At 39.0% G+C, this 15,836-nt stretch overlaps 1 protein-coding gene across 1 annotated transcript; it reads left to right on the forward strand.

Moving 5' to 3' along the window:
• Positions 1 to 4,334: 4,334 nt before the first annotated feature.
• Positions 4,335 to 15,819, forward strand: SLC25A30 (solute carrier family 25 member 30). The gene is made up of 10 exons (XM_080359098.1): positions 4,335 to 4,363; positions 7,271 to 7,346; positions 9,468 to 9,615; positions 10,412 to 10,506; positions 10,782 to 10,867; positions 12,100 to 12,199; positions 13,071 to 13,191; positions 13,692 to 13,830; positions 14,821 to 14,901; positions 15,667 to 15,819. Exons 2-10 carry the CDS (start codon positions 7,283 to 7,285, stop codon positions 15,706 to 15,708), a joined length of 876 nt encoding a protein of 291 aa, XP_080215224.1. The 5' UTR covers positions 4,335 to 4,363; positions 7,271 to 7,282; the 3' UTR covers positions 15,709 to 15,819.
• The last annotated feature ends 17 nt before the right edge of the window (positions 15,820 to 15,836 follow it).

Genomic DNA, 15,836 nt, shown 5'->3' on the forward strand with positions numbered 1-15,836 from the left:
TCGCTGTCCTTTGTCTTGTGTGAGTCACATTTCTGTTTCCGTAGAACTACTTCAACTGCAACTCTGCTTTCACAGGATAGTCAAGTGCAAATATTTATTTTCCCCAGCAGATGCTTTCTACTCTCCCTGGATATTGTGTACTGCCAAAGTAAGGGGTGTACTGAAAGCGGTAGAAGACATACTGTATGTACCATGTTCTTTGGTGTCACACTGGCCTCTCTGTCCTTCATTCAACACATTAAATCATGTCCTCTTGTGGAAAAGGTTAGGCCATATCTTACACCATGTGATACCTGTTTTTTAGATGGGCATAGAGACATGTTTGCTTTTCTTTGTGTTGCATCTACTAGCATTCAAATTGGCATCATTTCTTCCAGCTGTTACTTGTTTAGCTGCAGTGCCATGTTGGACAAATGCCTTTGTGGAGCAATTGTGACTTATCTCTATTTGGCAAGTGGTCAGAGGACAACAGCCTGCTTCGCAGATTGCCTGTTGAGGTTGGAAAGTATTGTATAGTAGTGAAAAGCCTTCTGTAGTGCCTTTCTATTTGAGAATCTTTAACAGCTTTTCATTTGCTCATTCAAATAACATCAAATCCAACACTGTGACACACATAGGAATTATTATCTCTGTAGGGAGTCTCAGAAATGAAGAAAAATCAATTTTCCAGGACCTGCTGAAAGATTGCAACACTTTCAGAAAATTTTGACTGGATTACAGGTTTACATTTACTAGAATTGCCTTGCTGGGAACTCATGCTGTATGACTCTCTTGTCCACTCAAAGCCCGGAACTGCCCTGTATTCCTTTACCCTTTATGCCTTGAAACCAAATAACACAGTCTTTTTATATGCACAAAACTAGGATATGATAAAGACCTTTGGCTCTTGCCAATGCCAGAGCCCAAATCAGGTTATAAAAAAATGTTTATTAACAAAAAGGCTACAAGATAACATTTACTATTATTTCTGCTTTCACTTTCCTTTCTCCTTCTACTCTGCACAGCAGAGTCTGTTGCTAAGTTGGAAACTGTAAGATGTGTTGTCATTGTATGCCTAGATGACATCTACTAGATGCTGGAGCAGGAAATGTCATGGAATACTTACCAAAAAAGGGTCTGGAAAGATCCTTGAGAGTCCATCCTGGTGCTTGGGCTGGGTCATCCAGACTGAAACTACTCCTGAGAAACAGCTGCTTAACAGTTTTTAAAAGCTGGTGATGCCAAAGGCACTGCATACTCCTCAGTCAGTTTCATCTAGCACTGTCCATATCACTAGAAAGTCTGTTCTAATGGCTAATACAAGTGGTGGAGGAAAGATAATTCCTTTCCTCTGTACAACCACTCTTCAGTCTTGAAGATTATGTTATCCTCAGTCTCTTCTTCAATAAACAAGTCTATTTCTTTCAATCTTTCCCTGCAGATTGTGTTTTGTATCCCTAGCCTTACTGTCCCAACTCCTCTCTACAGCCCTCTTGAAGTGCATCACACATACCTGGACATGGTGCTTCAGCTGAGGCTTTGTCCCTGGCAAACACAATGGGACAACTATTTAATATGTTTTATATTTTACACATACCAATAGCATGTTGAGTGTTTCTTTTTTCCTATGGTCATCTGCTGAGGGTCAGATTAACTCCTCAGACAGAATGTGCAAACACTGAGGATGAGAGGTGGCTGTCCCAGGGCAGCTGACTTCATGTGCCAGCCTTGCTTTCACCATGCAGCCAATAGGACTTGAACAAAGCTAATTATGTGTCTAATAATTACAAAAGTTCCCAAGGAACAAAGGAAACTCTTCAGTTGTTATAACTAGCGACAAAACAAGAAGACAGTTTGAATAACGCCCATAACCATCTGAGTCATTTCACTAATCATTCATCCAAGCAGTAGGACACTAGGCAAAACTGTCTTCATCACTGCAGAGAATAGAAGAGAAACTATTTTCCACAGTAAGTAGCAGTAGAAACGTCAAAATAAGAATCAATGCACAAAAAGCAGAGTTCTCTGGTATAATTGAGAGTGGCCCTCTTTTGTTTAAAAAAGAAACATAAAAAATGTGTGAGGAAACTCCGAAGCAGTAAGGTTCGGGGTCTGGGAACTAATTCATTAAACCTCAGCCCTACATAGGCCAGCAGGAAAGAACTGGCTTTTGGACAAAACGGTTACAAGACTGTAACCGGTAGCATACCAATAGCACATGGATCATTCAGAGACATGTGAAAAGATGCTGAGCACCAAAGTCTACTGCTGATATGGTGCTGATGTCAGGCTCAAGGCAGCTCGCCAAAAATAGTGTGCTGGCTGTTGATAAAAGCATTACTTATCTCATCATATGAATCAGGTCGAAAATGCAAGAAAAGAGGTTATTCAGAGGAGCCATCCAAAAGTCACTACAAGTAACAAAAGTTAGCCTAAATTCCTCTTTATTCAGAAGTCCACTGTTAAGTACTAACAGGCACTTAAGAAATTAGGTCAGGTGCAAGCTGTAATGTGTGAGCAGGAACTGGTTTGCATCAGATAATAAAAACGGGCTGCCTGGAGGAGGAGCTGGCCAAACTCCAGGAATAACTCAAGGTTAAACTGGAACTAAAGTCCCCCTTGAAAGGAGATAAATTTGGAAAGTCAGAAAACAGAAGTGGGTGTCCTGCAAAATCACTCAGCATTTGAATAGGTCCAAATGATCTCTGTGCAAAAAGAAAGGAATGAGCCATTCAAAGTTCACCTCAAATAAGATCCTCCTTCTCACTCTAGGTGGAAAACCTGGAAAGTATTAGACAGTTACTAGGAGTTTCAGGAGGGAATCTGAACATGAGTGCTAATTCTAAGGTGTGAGTTTGTACCTACCTTCCAAGAGACCCAAAGACAACTTTGCAACACTGTGACTGAACATGAACTCTGTGGGCCGCCCGAGCCGTAAAATTTGTGGGAGGTCTGCAGTGGACTTGGATGGTTGTAGAGAACTGTTTTCACTGTATGAAGCATTTATAGCACACTGGGACCCAAATTTTGAATTCGTTGTGTTTTATTGACAGATTCATGTAAGGCCATAGCCAGCTTCTTAATGGGAACTGAATGGGCATTACCCCCTTCCCCCACTACCTGGTAAGTTTAAATGAAGTTTCTCAGCTGCCAGCCTTGCCCTGAGATTAGTGAAGGAGGCAGTGCCGCGGGACATTTTGACCTTTCAGGGGTAAGGCATGCTGTCCATTTGCAAGGCACTGGAGTGACAGCGGCAGCAGGGCTGTACCACAGGGGCAGATCCTACAAGCACATGAGGGCAGGTCCTAAAGGCACGTCTGGCGGCTCTTCAGACAGAAAAAGTGCTGAGTTGTCAGAACAGGCTGCCTTTGGGCTAATTTCAGCGATTTTACAGGGTGTCCTGGGCACTGAACCAAGAGAATGGACTAGTTGTCATTCTTGTCTGGTCTTTGAGGGCTGGTCAGTGCCACCTGTACAGTGGATACATGGATACAGAGGAACATAGATAGTCCCAGTGTTTCTCCTCTGGGCAGGCAGCCTTGTGGTGGCCACAGCTGATGTCCTGTGCAGCACCTTGTGATCCTTCTGGAGGGGCTTGGGTTACACATTTACAAAGCAATGTAAAGCTTACATACTGAGTGTATCATTTCAGCATTGCTAATGCAAATAAACACAGAATTGTGCAAAACCGTGTAATAATAATAATAATAAAAATAAATCACTTGTGGAACTATTTAGTAAAAAATATTCAGCGAGGTATTTTAAAGTGCAACATAGCTTTTTAAACCCACCCTGCCACTTTCTGTTCCCCCACAGAGCAGATATCGAAGGTTCCTGTGCCGATTTAAGGAAGCTTAACCCAAATACTGCTGTTGTGTCTCTGGCAGCACAGGCTGTGTGCAACTGTAAACCGAGGGAGCAAATCAATGTGTGTATAGTTAATGATGAGGAGAAACCCCGAGGGGTGAGTGACCTGTTCATTAACCGAGGAGCACTGAAATACCTGACATACCGGTTCCAGTCTCCTGGGGCAGGACTGCTAATGGAAAATACCGCCCAAACCTCCCAAGGCCAGTGGGGAAGGGAGGCTTCTGACTGGAAGAACACGGCGGTTAATTTTTTTCCTTGTTTATTACAGACCAGCTCGGCGACCCCTCAAATCAAACCTCCCCTCACCGCCACGACTCCCCGAGGCCCTTTCAACCCGCACCCCCGCCTCCTCGGACGAGCCCGCCCCTGCCCGCCCGGCCAACGGGCGAAGCGAGGCGGGGCCCAACAGCCACCCCGAGGGAGGGGAGCGGGGCAGGGCTTTATAAGCGGCGGGGCGGAGGCGGGCTGCCCGCGGTCGGCACGGGAGGACGCGGGAACTGAAGGGGACTTGGAGGTGAGTGTGGAGGTGGCGGGTGTTGGGTTCTCAGATTGCGGGAGATGTCATCATACACCCGGCCGGCGTGGGGGCGGGTGTTTTCCTGCTTTAATACCAAGTCTGAGCTGTTTGTCTTCAGTGTAATCCACGCAGTTAGAAATTACTACTTAGATAGCTATCTTATGCATGCTTCTATCACGGGTAATAAGTTTTTAGGACTAATAACTCAGTTAACACAAGCGTTCTGTAACATTTAAGAGTCAAATCCATTTTAACTAGTTAAGACTGCTGTAGCTAGAGTATACTGTGCACTTAGTATTCTAACAATATTGTTAACTCTTAAATAATTTGATATGTGACTGCTCAAGTCTGTTCTCTAACAGGGAAATGTCTAAATATTTAAGTGATGCATTCTTTTATAGAACCTGGGCTTTTGGTTTTGGTTTAATCACACTGCCAATTAAAAGCAATCAAACCTGTTTCTAAGTATTTTTGCTGAAAGAGTGTGGATGAATTGCTGTATTAATGTAATTCAGTGTCCTTTAGGAGGAATAGTATCATCTCTGTCATCTTACTGATGTTCAGGGAACAAAATGTGTATTTGAGAATTATTTCTTTCTAGTAAAACTACAGACCTCAGTTTATTCTACAATGAGGAATAAACTGTTTTTAAGTAGTTTGACTGTTGAATACTTCTAAGGAGATGCTTACTAATAAAAATAGTAAGTGTAGGGAGGAATTCTGGAGTAAAAAGCAAAACAAGAATTCAGAAAATGAGACAGCTGAAGAGAAAGGGCAAAGTTGCTTGCTGGTGTGGTTTTGTTTGTGTTTCTCTTTCATGTTTTGTTTTTTTAAGATAAGCTCTGGCATTCTACTTTAATTTTGTACTGTAAGTGTGGAAAGCTAGAAGGAAGAGATGCAATGTAGAAACATGTGGAAAGACTCAGATGGTTAGTTTGGCCTAAATAGCAGGAAAGGAGACTAGTTAGCTTTTCAGAGGTACAAACGTTGATAGTGCTATGTAAGGCCTTCACCTTAGGCTATGACAAAGGAACAGTGTGCTATAAAATTTCTGCTTTAGGGTGTTCTATACATGTATCAAAACTTCAGCTAATATTACTAAATCTGTGTACAAAGTGAAAACTTCATTTGGCTGAGCTTGCATGCTTCTACACTGTGTCAGTGCCCCAGAATTACATAGAAAAACTGAGTAGCCTTCATTGCCTCAGCAGAGTGAAATACAAACCAAACAAAAGTACAGATATATTTTAGTTTTATTGGTGTTATAGTATTTCTGATAGATGAAAATTTGTTTTAATGTGTTGAGGGGGAGAAAGTTAACTGTATTTTCAATTTTGACAAGTTTCTCAAAATGAAGATCATGTGTGTGGCTGATAGTGGGGAAACTGAGCTTGGCTTTCTCTCTATTAATTGAAAGATAGACTATTAATCATGGCAGGACAGGAATATGAGGAACTTGGAGATGGAAGTGACCTTCCTCTGGCACAGCGCCATAACCATGTGGCTCTGCTGCTTTTATATTGAAAAGCTGCCATAGTCTGCCTGTGGCTCCTGGGCACAGTTTTTTGCAATGTACTGGGTGGCCTTGCTTGCCTTTTCTTTGTGTGTGTAGTGTGTGGTTGGTTTGTTCTTTTTGGTGTTGTTTGTGTTTGTTTGTTTGTTTTCCTTACATCAGTGATGTTCTATGCAGTGGCCTAAAGAGTAACATGGATTTCTGTGCACTTGGTTGTTGAGTATTTGAAATTATATGCTTTTTATTGTATTGAGTGTCAGATAACCTAGGTAACTTTTCATGAAGTAAAGATGATAAAATGAAAACTAGGGCTGTGGTAACTATTCAGGCAAGCTCAGTGCCTGCGACTTCTGTTAACTTCATTTGGACACAGGATTATTGGCACTTCTAGAGGAAGTGACCAAAGAAGGCTCATCTTTACAAAAGGTGGTGCTAAGTAAATGGTGTATTTGCGATATTTTTCCAGTGGGGCAGTACAGGTGAATAAACAAGGTAATGGGGGATGGAAGTGTGAAAGGAAATATTTTCAAGTACAATTATTCTGCAAAGTTAATTGGCAAAAGATAACTGTAGAATCCAATGTTTAGGAAGATACTATAGAAAGTGGGAAATGTATTATAGTATGAAAGTACATAATAATAATATGATATTATATTATGGGGAAAGTATTTATATTATGAGGAAGGGGAAAAAAACTGTGGAGACAGCTACTTGGTTTTGAGAAGGGCAATCTTGTATCAGCTGGACTAGTCTGGTTTTGCAGTTCTTACAACTTGTCTAAAATAGGCAGGCATATGCCAATTATGATTTGCAGTCACTTTGTCAAGTTCACTTAACTGACCTCTAAGTATACCTTATGCACCTGATTACAGTAGTTTCATAAAACCTTCACAGGAATGTTGTGGCCACTGGTGGTGGAAATAGGCCTTAATGGAAGCAAAATGTTGTATGCATCCCTGTTTTCTTTTCAAGTGTACCAGCTCATGTTAATGTTGATAGCAGGAGAAATGGGACAGAAGTTTAGTAATGATTGTCTTAAAGTTCTATTTGATTGCAGACTGTAATCAAGCTAATTCAGCTTGGTAAGAATCATTGAAAGTTATTCATTGCAGTGTTCCTAAAGATCATGCCTGGGAGACAAACTACTTTAACCTTTTATGGTGAGGATAGTGGTGGCCCGAATATACAGCAGAGACATTTATTTGAACCCCAATGCCTTTGTGTGAAGTATTACTGACTTCTCATTATCAAAGGCATGAAATGTTTTTACCCTTAGCGTATTTGGAAGGTCCATCTTAAATGGAAAAGGCACAAAGTTTTATGAAATGTTATCCTATATACTTACATAATGGATGTTTACAGAAGCATTAAATCATTATCTTATTTCACAGAAAGAAGCAATAATGTCAGCACTAAACTGGAAGCCCTTTATCTATGGAGGCTTAGCATCCATCACTGCAGAATGTGGTAAGCTTCTCTGTCAACTGTTTACATTATTTCCTTTACTCAGATAGTTCCTTTTAAAACAAGCTTGGTTACATGTTATCAGTGACACAGTAATACTTGGTAGGTCTACAGCACAGGTGTGTTTTTTTTTTCTTAAATGCTAACTGAAGAGTTGCTCAGCACACTGTTAAAATGTCAGAACACTTCTGTCTGTAAAGTTGTGTTCCCTGTGAGTCTTGTTTTTGTACAAACTTTACCTTTGCATTCTATTATTTGGTGTTTGATCTGTTCCTGGACAGCAGTTGTAAGTATATACAGCTTTTGTTTTGCTAAAGTAGCTGCCAGCCTAGTGCTAAGTGTCTAAATAGCCAAACAGTTGTTTGCTCACCTTACCTTCTCTTAAGAGAAGCAGAGGAAAGAGAAGGAAAGACTCACAGGTTGAAACAGATTTAATAAAATAATAGAAGGAAAATTATACAAAGCAAATACTTAGCCACTAGAACACATGCTCCCAGCAATAAACACCAGAAGGTGGATGCTGTGAGCACAGCAAGGTCAGTAAAGGTGTGGAGAGCAAGAGCAGGGCACAGGGAAGATGCTGAAACCAGGCCCCAGGACTCCCTCAGGGATGGAAGCCATTTGAAGGGGGAAAAAAAAAAAGCCATTCCCAGCAACTTCTCACTTAAATATGGAACATGATGTTCATGGTATAGAATAGTTCTGTTGTTCAACTTAAGTCAGTGGTCCTAGATCTGCTCCTCCCCACATATACCTGCTCACTTGCAAAACATGAGAAACTAAGGGATGACCTTGGCTTTCTTACCAATAATTATCAACATCAGTGCATTCTTTCATGCTAAGTCCCAGGCACTGGAGGGTTACTGGAGGAAAACATTAATTCTGTCCCAAGGTGCTATCTTGATGTTCTCAAACTACATACAAAACAAAGGACTATGCTAACTATCAACAAGAAAGTTAACTAACTTCATGGAGAATTAGCTTGGCTCAGCCAAACCAGCACAAGTTAAGCTATTAATGTGGAAAATTTTTCTGTTAGCTTTTCTGAGCACCCATGTTGCAGTTTACATTCCCTTTTCTTGAATGTGAGTGGCTGGTTAGATTTGAATACTTGAATTTGGTTAGTGTGCAACAAAATAACTGCTGTAGTGAGGCAGTGCATCTTATATTTTAGTGTCAACTCTAAGGACAAACCTGCAACATTAACATCCTTTTAAAGTCCTATCTGAAATGCATGTACGTGAAAATAAACAAAATACAGCTTTTCATAGTAGCAGAATGAAGTCTGACATATGGTAGGCTTGCTTGTGAAGTCTAATTAAAGAGCTGTAATATAAAATTATAGTTAAACTACTATTTTATTTTCCTTTTCTACCTTCTCTTATGAATCTTGTTCAAACTTGAGTTTGAAACCTCTCTTAGTTGACTTGACTGTGGCAAATAATGCCAAAAGCTTCATGAGGAAGACAAGCAGTTCATAAAAGCCTTGCTTGTCTGGTAAACTTTGTTAGAACAGATATAGTTAATTCCAACTCCTTTTAGTGTTTAGGTGAGTATTGAATGCTGGGGGATCCTTTTTCTGAAGATAATCTCTGGAGGATTATGTTTTTCTAAATCCTTTCATAAAGGGAGTATGGAGAATATGCACTTGACATAGCAGTAGGCCACAGGAAGGCAATAACAGAAATAGGTGCTGCTGCTATTGCTTTTTTGGATTCTAGGCTAGAATCTCTTTAGCTTTTTGTGCGGAATTAATTTATTTGCCTTTGGTGAAATGATCTTCCAAGATGTTGGTAGAATAAGCATGCAAACTCTACTTGGTATTGACAGCAAAGTGTGGCTGTTTACAACCAGGCAATACCATGTTGCCTGAAAACACAGTGAATGCAGTACATAGACATAGGAAGTACGTAGGGCCTCTGACAAGCTTTTAAAAGCAACAAGGTGACATAAAATGAACTGCTTGTTTAAAATAAAGTCTTGGTAAAAGAGACTTTTTCTCGCTGGGAGTATTTTTGCACATTTTAATATATAATAAAGACTGCTTTGTCTTACATCATGTGCTTTGTTGTCTTTGGTTAGTAACTACTTGATTAATTTTCTCTCTGATTTTTTTTCTTTAAGGTACTTTCCCCATTGATCTTACCAAAACACGTCTGCAGGTTCAAGGTCAAGTTAATGATGCCAAATATAAAGAGATTCGTTACCGTGGAATGATGCATGCACTAGTCAGAATATGCAGAGAAGAAGGATTGAAAGCCTTATACTCTGGGTAAAATTAACTGACTTATAGTAATGGTTTATGAACAGTATAGTAATGGTTTATGAAAGTGTAAGGCTGTAGTGTGCAAGTTCTTGGGTTTCAGACTTATTTAGTTCAGCCTCAATTCATCTGGAATTTGAAAGCTTAAGCTTAGATTGCTTCAGTCTTTGCTCTCCGCAATAGTACTTCATTTTTAAAAAAACCAAACAAACCTACTTGAAAAAAAAAAAGCAAAGCATGAAGTTATTCTATGCAATGCTGCTATGGTTGTTGCATCTCTCAGAAGAAAAATTTCATTAACCTCTGTATATAAATGGACATGCTTTTCTTCAAAGCATGCAAGATGGTGGGGAAAAGATGTAATCTGCAGATTGAATTTCAGACAAGCTTGCCAGCTATTTTATAGATCACAAGTTGAGGCATGCTCTGATAGTAGCCCTTCAACAGTTCATTCATGTTCTTTCAGGCTTTATTTGGGGAGTGGGGGAAGGAGAGACAAACAACACCTCCCCCCACAAAAAAAAACCCACAAACAAACACAAACAACAACAACAAAAAAACCCAACCAACAAACAAACAAAAAACCCCACAACATCACGAACAACAACAACAACAACAAAAAGCCTCAACAAATCCAAACAAACAACCCAATAACTTTTCTATAGCAATTTTAACTTGTTGATTTGAATGAACAAGCCTTTCTCTGGTAGATGTCTTGTGTTCAGTCTTTCCTGCTCTTAAAAGTATTTGCTAATCAGTCTTTTGCAATTTTGAGCATGAATATCATCACTGCATGTTTTTACAGGATTGCACCTGCAATGCTACGCCAAGCTTCATATGGAACTATAAAAATAGGCACTTACCAGAGCTTAAAAAGAATGTTTGTTGAGCATCCAGAAGGTGAGTGGGGTTTTTTTTCCAATTTAATTGATGACTATTTTGCTTGAAGCTTGTTGTTTCCATTTGGTATCTTACTGTAGGGGTTTGAACAAGTCTACTAAGACATTCCTTGTACCAATTGCAATGAAGTGAGTCAGCAAGGAGCACTTGTCAGAGCAGTTTAAGCCTTCTGTAACTGGCATTCTCTCTGGTTAAAGGAGGGGTGGCATCACCCTGCCCTGATGCATCTTAAGATTTGTAAATCTGCAGCTAAACTCTTTTTGTTTATGGAATAGATGAAACCCTGATGATAAATGTTCTCTGTGGCATTCTGTCTGGAGTAATTTCATCATCTATTGCCAATCCTACAGATGTCTTAAAGGTAATTATGTGTTATGTAGAGTTTGTCCTTAGTGTTTGTCCTCTCTTTGACGAAATGCAGAATCTCCTGATGAATATGGTAATTTCTTGTTTTGTAATCCTATTCTCATCTATTCTCATCTCTTAAACTTAAAAAAAATAATAATCAGTAACATCCTGAATTATTGAAACCACCTTCTGGTCCATAACAATTATTTGGACATATGGAGTGGGAAACTGATGGCTGGGGAGGTAATTGGATCAATGTAACTTTTTCTGGGGGTAAGGAGAGAATAATTTAAGAAATATTTTTGCTACAGTGTTTGTGTGGAAGGCACACTGTATTTCATCTAGCGTTATACTAGGATGTTTCTAGAGCTCAGAATAGACAAAGATCAATTGAAAGGCAGGAGCTGAGCAAGTGCTACTTGTACTGATTCTTAAATCCTGTAGAAAGGCTTTGTAATTCAGTGTTCCATGAAAATAATGTTCCAGGACCAGTCATTTAAAGTGAACTGGTGAAGCCATCATGTCTTTAAGAATCTATTACCTTAATTATAGCCAATGATCTCTCTTCCAGTTACTTAAGAGTTGATGTTATTTAACTTACAAAACTGTAGCATGTGACTTACATGGCTACCTCTAATGAAAAAAAAAATACTTTTTCTGTTCTTCTGGAACTACTAAAAACTTAATCCTTTGTAGGGCTAGTGTGGTTGTGTAGAGACATTTCAAATAGCTTCTATTTCAAGTGTGACTTCAGTTAGTTGTTTTCCAAAATTATGTTCATGTACCAACTTGCTTGTCAGCAGACTTAGATTTGGTAGTTATCAGGGCAGGTTCCCAAGGATAGTCTCAGAATTCCATGAAGACATTAAGGTTTCACCTAGCGAGAACCAATCTTTTTAACCTTTCATTTTAACATGTTCCTGTGAGAACTCAAAGGACATCCTGCAGAACCCATCTGTCAGTCTAATCTAAATGGAGTAGTGTACAAGTACAGAAATAGAAGTGACTTAATGCAGTTAAAAACTATACCACATACTTGTTCAAAATTAGCAGCTGCATTTGGAGAGTTAAGGCACTTGCATCATGGTTATGATAATGTCAGCTGTTAATTTATATTCAAAGAGAAATTGACTTTACTATTTAAAATATTGTAATCTAAAATGTTATTAAAACAATATTGAAGTTTTATCTATTGTATGTTTGAAAAGTATGTATTTTCTAATTTTGTCTTCAAATGAACCTCAGATCAGAATGCAAGCCCAAGGTAGTGTGATTCAAGGAGGGATGATGGGCAACTTCATACAGATCTACCAAAAGGAAGGCACTAAAGGATTATGGAAGGCAAGTTTTTTGAACTATATCCTACACTTGAAGTACACTTTCTTGATTAACTGAATTTAATGTACTTGTAGAGCATTCTCAGCCAAAATATGGAGAACTCAGTAGCTAATATGTATGTAGTTTGTCATGACTACTTCACTGCTGGTGTCTCGGGACATTTTGACAAAGGGTTACTGCTGGTATTGTTCAAGAATTAGCCACATCTTGAAAAAGGGAAGACAGATGGAGGCTTAAATTAGGATGACTGGCTCTAGGACTAACTCAACAACCCTTGGCAAGAGACCTCTGTCTGTATGCTCTGTTCTTTTTAGAACATATGCTAATGAACATTTGTAAGTAAATGTACTAATGAACATCTCCTCTAGCTCAGGAATTCTTGTACTCAGTCTTGCTGGTTGTCTTTTATGCCAGTTAGTGACTGGATGACAACCAAGAACGGACAGTTGCTTTAAAACAGTTGTAAAATATAATGTTTTCCTGTTAGTGTGCTTTTCTCTGCAAAGCTTATTCATTCTCCATTTTTCTGTTCCTCTTCTTTACTTAGTCAGTTTTTCAGCTAGCAGCAAGGGAGCCAGTATCACATTGTTGAGGATTTAGCTGACTGATGTAAGGATTCTTAGCTTAAGCAGAGGTGGAGTAGCATAAAGGAACTGGAATTGCTGTTTAATGTAGAAAAGTGGTTTATCTGTTAACTTGAATATGCATTTTTGGAGCACATACATCCAAAACTTGTATTGATTAGTAGCTTCATTTGAATTAACAATGTTCTTAATGCATTTATGGTGTATTCGTTTGTATTATAAAAGTGAGGATTTTCTAATGGTGCACAAAAGTTAATTTTAAACTTCAACTATATCTGTTCTTTTTCCAGGGAGTATCACTGACAGCACAGAGAGCTGCTATTGTTGTTGGTGTGGAGCTGCCAGTGTATGATCTTACCAAGAAGCATATAATTATGTCTGGGTTTATGGGAGACACAGTATATACTCACTTTCTGTAAGTTTATATAACTGCTTGCATAGCTCATCATTGGTTAGTTCTTGTTATGGGGGATGAATCTTTTTTCTTTTTCCTGTCATCAGTCTATATGTAAATATAATTCTGATGTGTTTATACTTTTTAATGCAATAGCATCCAAAATGGTAGCATGTAGCATGGGAGCTAATTTTATTTAGGATTTGGATTCAGTTTTCTTTTGAGTATGGAATTTTGGTTTGTGTATTATCTGAATCATTCAGCTTTGCAAACTGAGAGGAGAGCTCCAAAGAAACATTTGCTCTTCTCAGAGGCACAAATATCTGTATGTAAGGGCTGTATATCAAATATTGACAATGACACTTTAAAGTAAATTAAAACTATTTTTTAACATCTATTAACTGATGTAATTTTAACTAAAAGCATTGAGTACTCATTACTGCATGTTTTCTGGGAAGGGGAAATTCTTGTGCATCTTGAAATGTGGTAGGTCAGTTTTCATTGAACCTTTATTTTATCAGCTCAAGTTTTACTTGTGGGTTAGTTGGAGCCCTTGCATCCAACCCAATTGATGTTGTGAGAACACGCATGATGAATCAAAGAGGCCAACAACATGGGGGACACTCAAACTACAAGGGTACTTTGGATTGCTTGTTACAAGTAAGTAGTTCATGTGTCAACATTAGTAGAAACTGGTGCCATCCAGCAACAATTTTGGTGTAGAACTCAATTTTTCTAAATTTCCCCAGAAATTAATTCAAGTAACTTCAGTGTGCTTTTTGACCTAATGCTCAAGAGGACTATACTACCAATAATGCACCTGATGTTAAAAGTGTCTGCTATTTTGACAGAAAGGCGGGCAGGAAGTTAGTATGCACTGCAGGCACCTAGTTCCTTTTGGTGCTTGGATGAGGAGATGAAGTCTCTTGGCATCTGTGTCTGTCTTAACTTTATATGATGTTAGATATTGATAGGAAATGATCATTTCATAGGCCAGTACTTGAAGAACAACATCTTCGGTGGCAGATGGTTTTCTCTGTTGCTTACTGTGTGATAGAAAGCCTAGTACAGCCAGAGGCAATGTCAGTCTTTGATTTTGATTATTTTGACCTGGTTTCTTAAATCCTTAAATTGGGTTATGAGGTACAAGCATGATGGCATTTACAGAGTGGACAGGAAACTACCATTGTCCAAACTGTTGACTGAACAGTCCAGTTTGTGTAACAGTCCAAGTTACACTGTCCAGTGCAATTTTGAAGTCCATAAAGCAAACTGAAAAATTCCAAGGTGGTGTTTAATGTGAGCTGCAGGTTTACATGCAGCACTCTGCAAGGTTTTTTTTGGGGGGAAAAAAAAATCCAGGAATGCAATTTGGATGAAACTGGGATGGGTACTGAATGACTGCATCTTTACCTGCCAGGTAATGCTGCAGTCATTACTAATCTTGGTGTTGTCTAGTGAAATGTTTCCTTGTCCCATCATAAATCATGTTTAAGTCAAGGTTACAGCACTAAGCCATCCCCTTATCTGGTACAGAATCCTGTTAGATTAGATGCTGTCTAGATTTTTCAGTAATAAATGCCCCCTGCCACATATACTACATAGCAAGAACGCAGATACTTAATTTTGTTTGTTTGTTTTTTTCTACAGACATGGAAGAATGAAGGCTTTTTTGCTCTATATAAAGGGTTTTGGCCAAACTGGTTAAGGCTTGGTCCTTGGAATATCATTGTATCCTTTTCAAAGGTGTGCAGATCTGTTAAGGTAGCCATACAATGGCAAGTATTGACGGCTTCACAGAATGCGCAGTGTGGAAAGTGGCACGTCAGCACAAATATTCCTGTTTTATGAATGGAAAATTATGCAGTTGACCATTTTCTTAGTCAATCACTGCTGGTCAGATTGAATTATTGATTCACACAGAGTGAATATTAGAATGTGATCTTGCAAAATATTTTTCAGTTCCTCCAACTTCATACCTATCCATTTCTGTAGTTTGTAGCCTTGTTTTAAATAAATTTGACCAGATGGGTTAAGATTGGGAGCTATTTCCAGAACTGGGGAAACTATAGGCAGTTAGCCCTGAAATCTTTGCTTATCTTAGTCTCACATGATTTTGGGTTTGTTTCAAGAGCCGGCTGATCAGAGCCCTGGGAAGTGGGTTGGTAGTGGTTTTTACCATGAGCAAATGCTACTTAAGCCTGTCAAAGCTAAGTGAGTAAAGGTGCTAAGAGATTTCACGGTATTCTCCTGTCTCCTCAGTCTTGTGTTTAAGATTCTGAGGAATAGCAATGGGAATGTAATTGGTATAACCAGCTTAAAGCAAGTTTAATTGTTCTGCCTAGTACTGCACAACAAAAATGGCCAACCAGCAGCATGGCACAGGAGGGAACAAACAGTGGAACAAAGTTTCACACAGATACAGCTGTACTTCAGTTGCAAGGTGAGAATTTTGCACGTGAACAGGAAACAGTTTTCCTTAATCAGTTGCTCCAGTTCTTTCTGACATATGAACAGCTGAAGAAATTAGACTTATGACATGCTGAATTGTGTGCTGAACTCTGTTAACATACTGTTTGAGTTTAGAGCAACTTGTAAGTTGTCTTGAGTATTTGCTCTTTATTGTCTGAGATGCTGGCCAAAGGAAGAGGTCACTACAAGACTGT

Source organism: Nesoenas mayeri (genome assembly GCF_963082525.1).
Source record: "Nesoenas mayeri genome assembly, chromosome: 1".
Lineage (NCBI taxonomy): Eukaryota > Metazoa > Chordata > Aves > Columbiformes > Columbidae > Nesoenas > Nesoenas mayeri.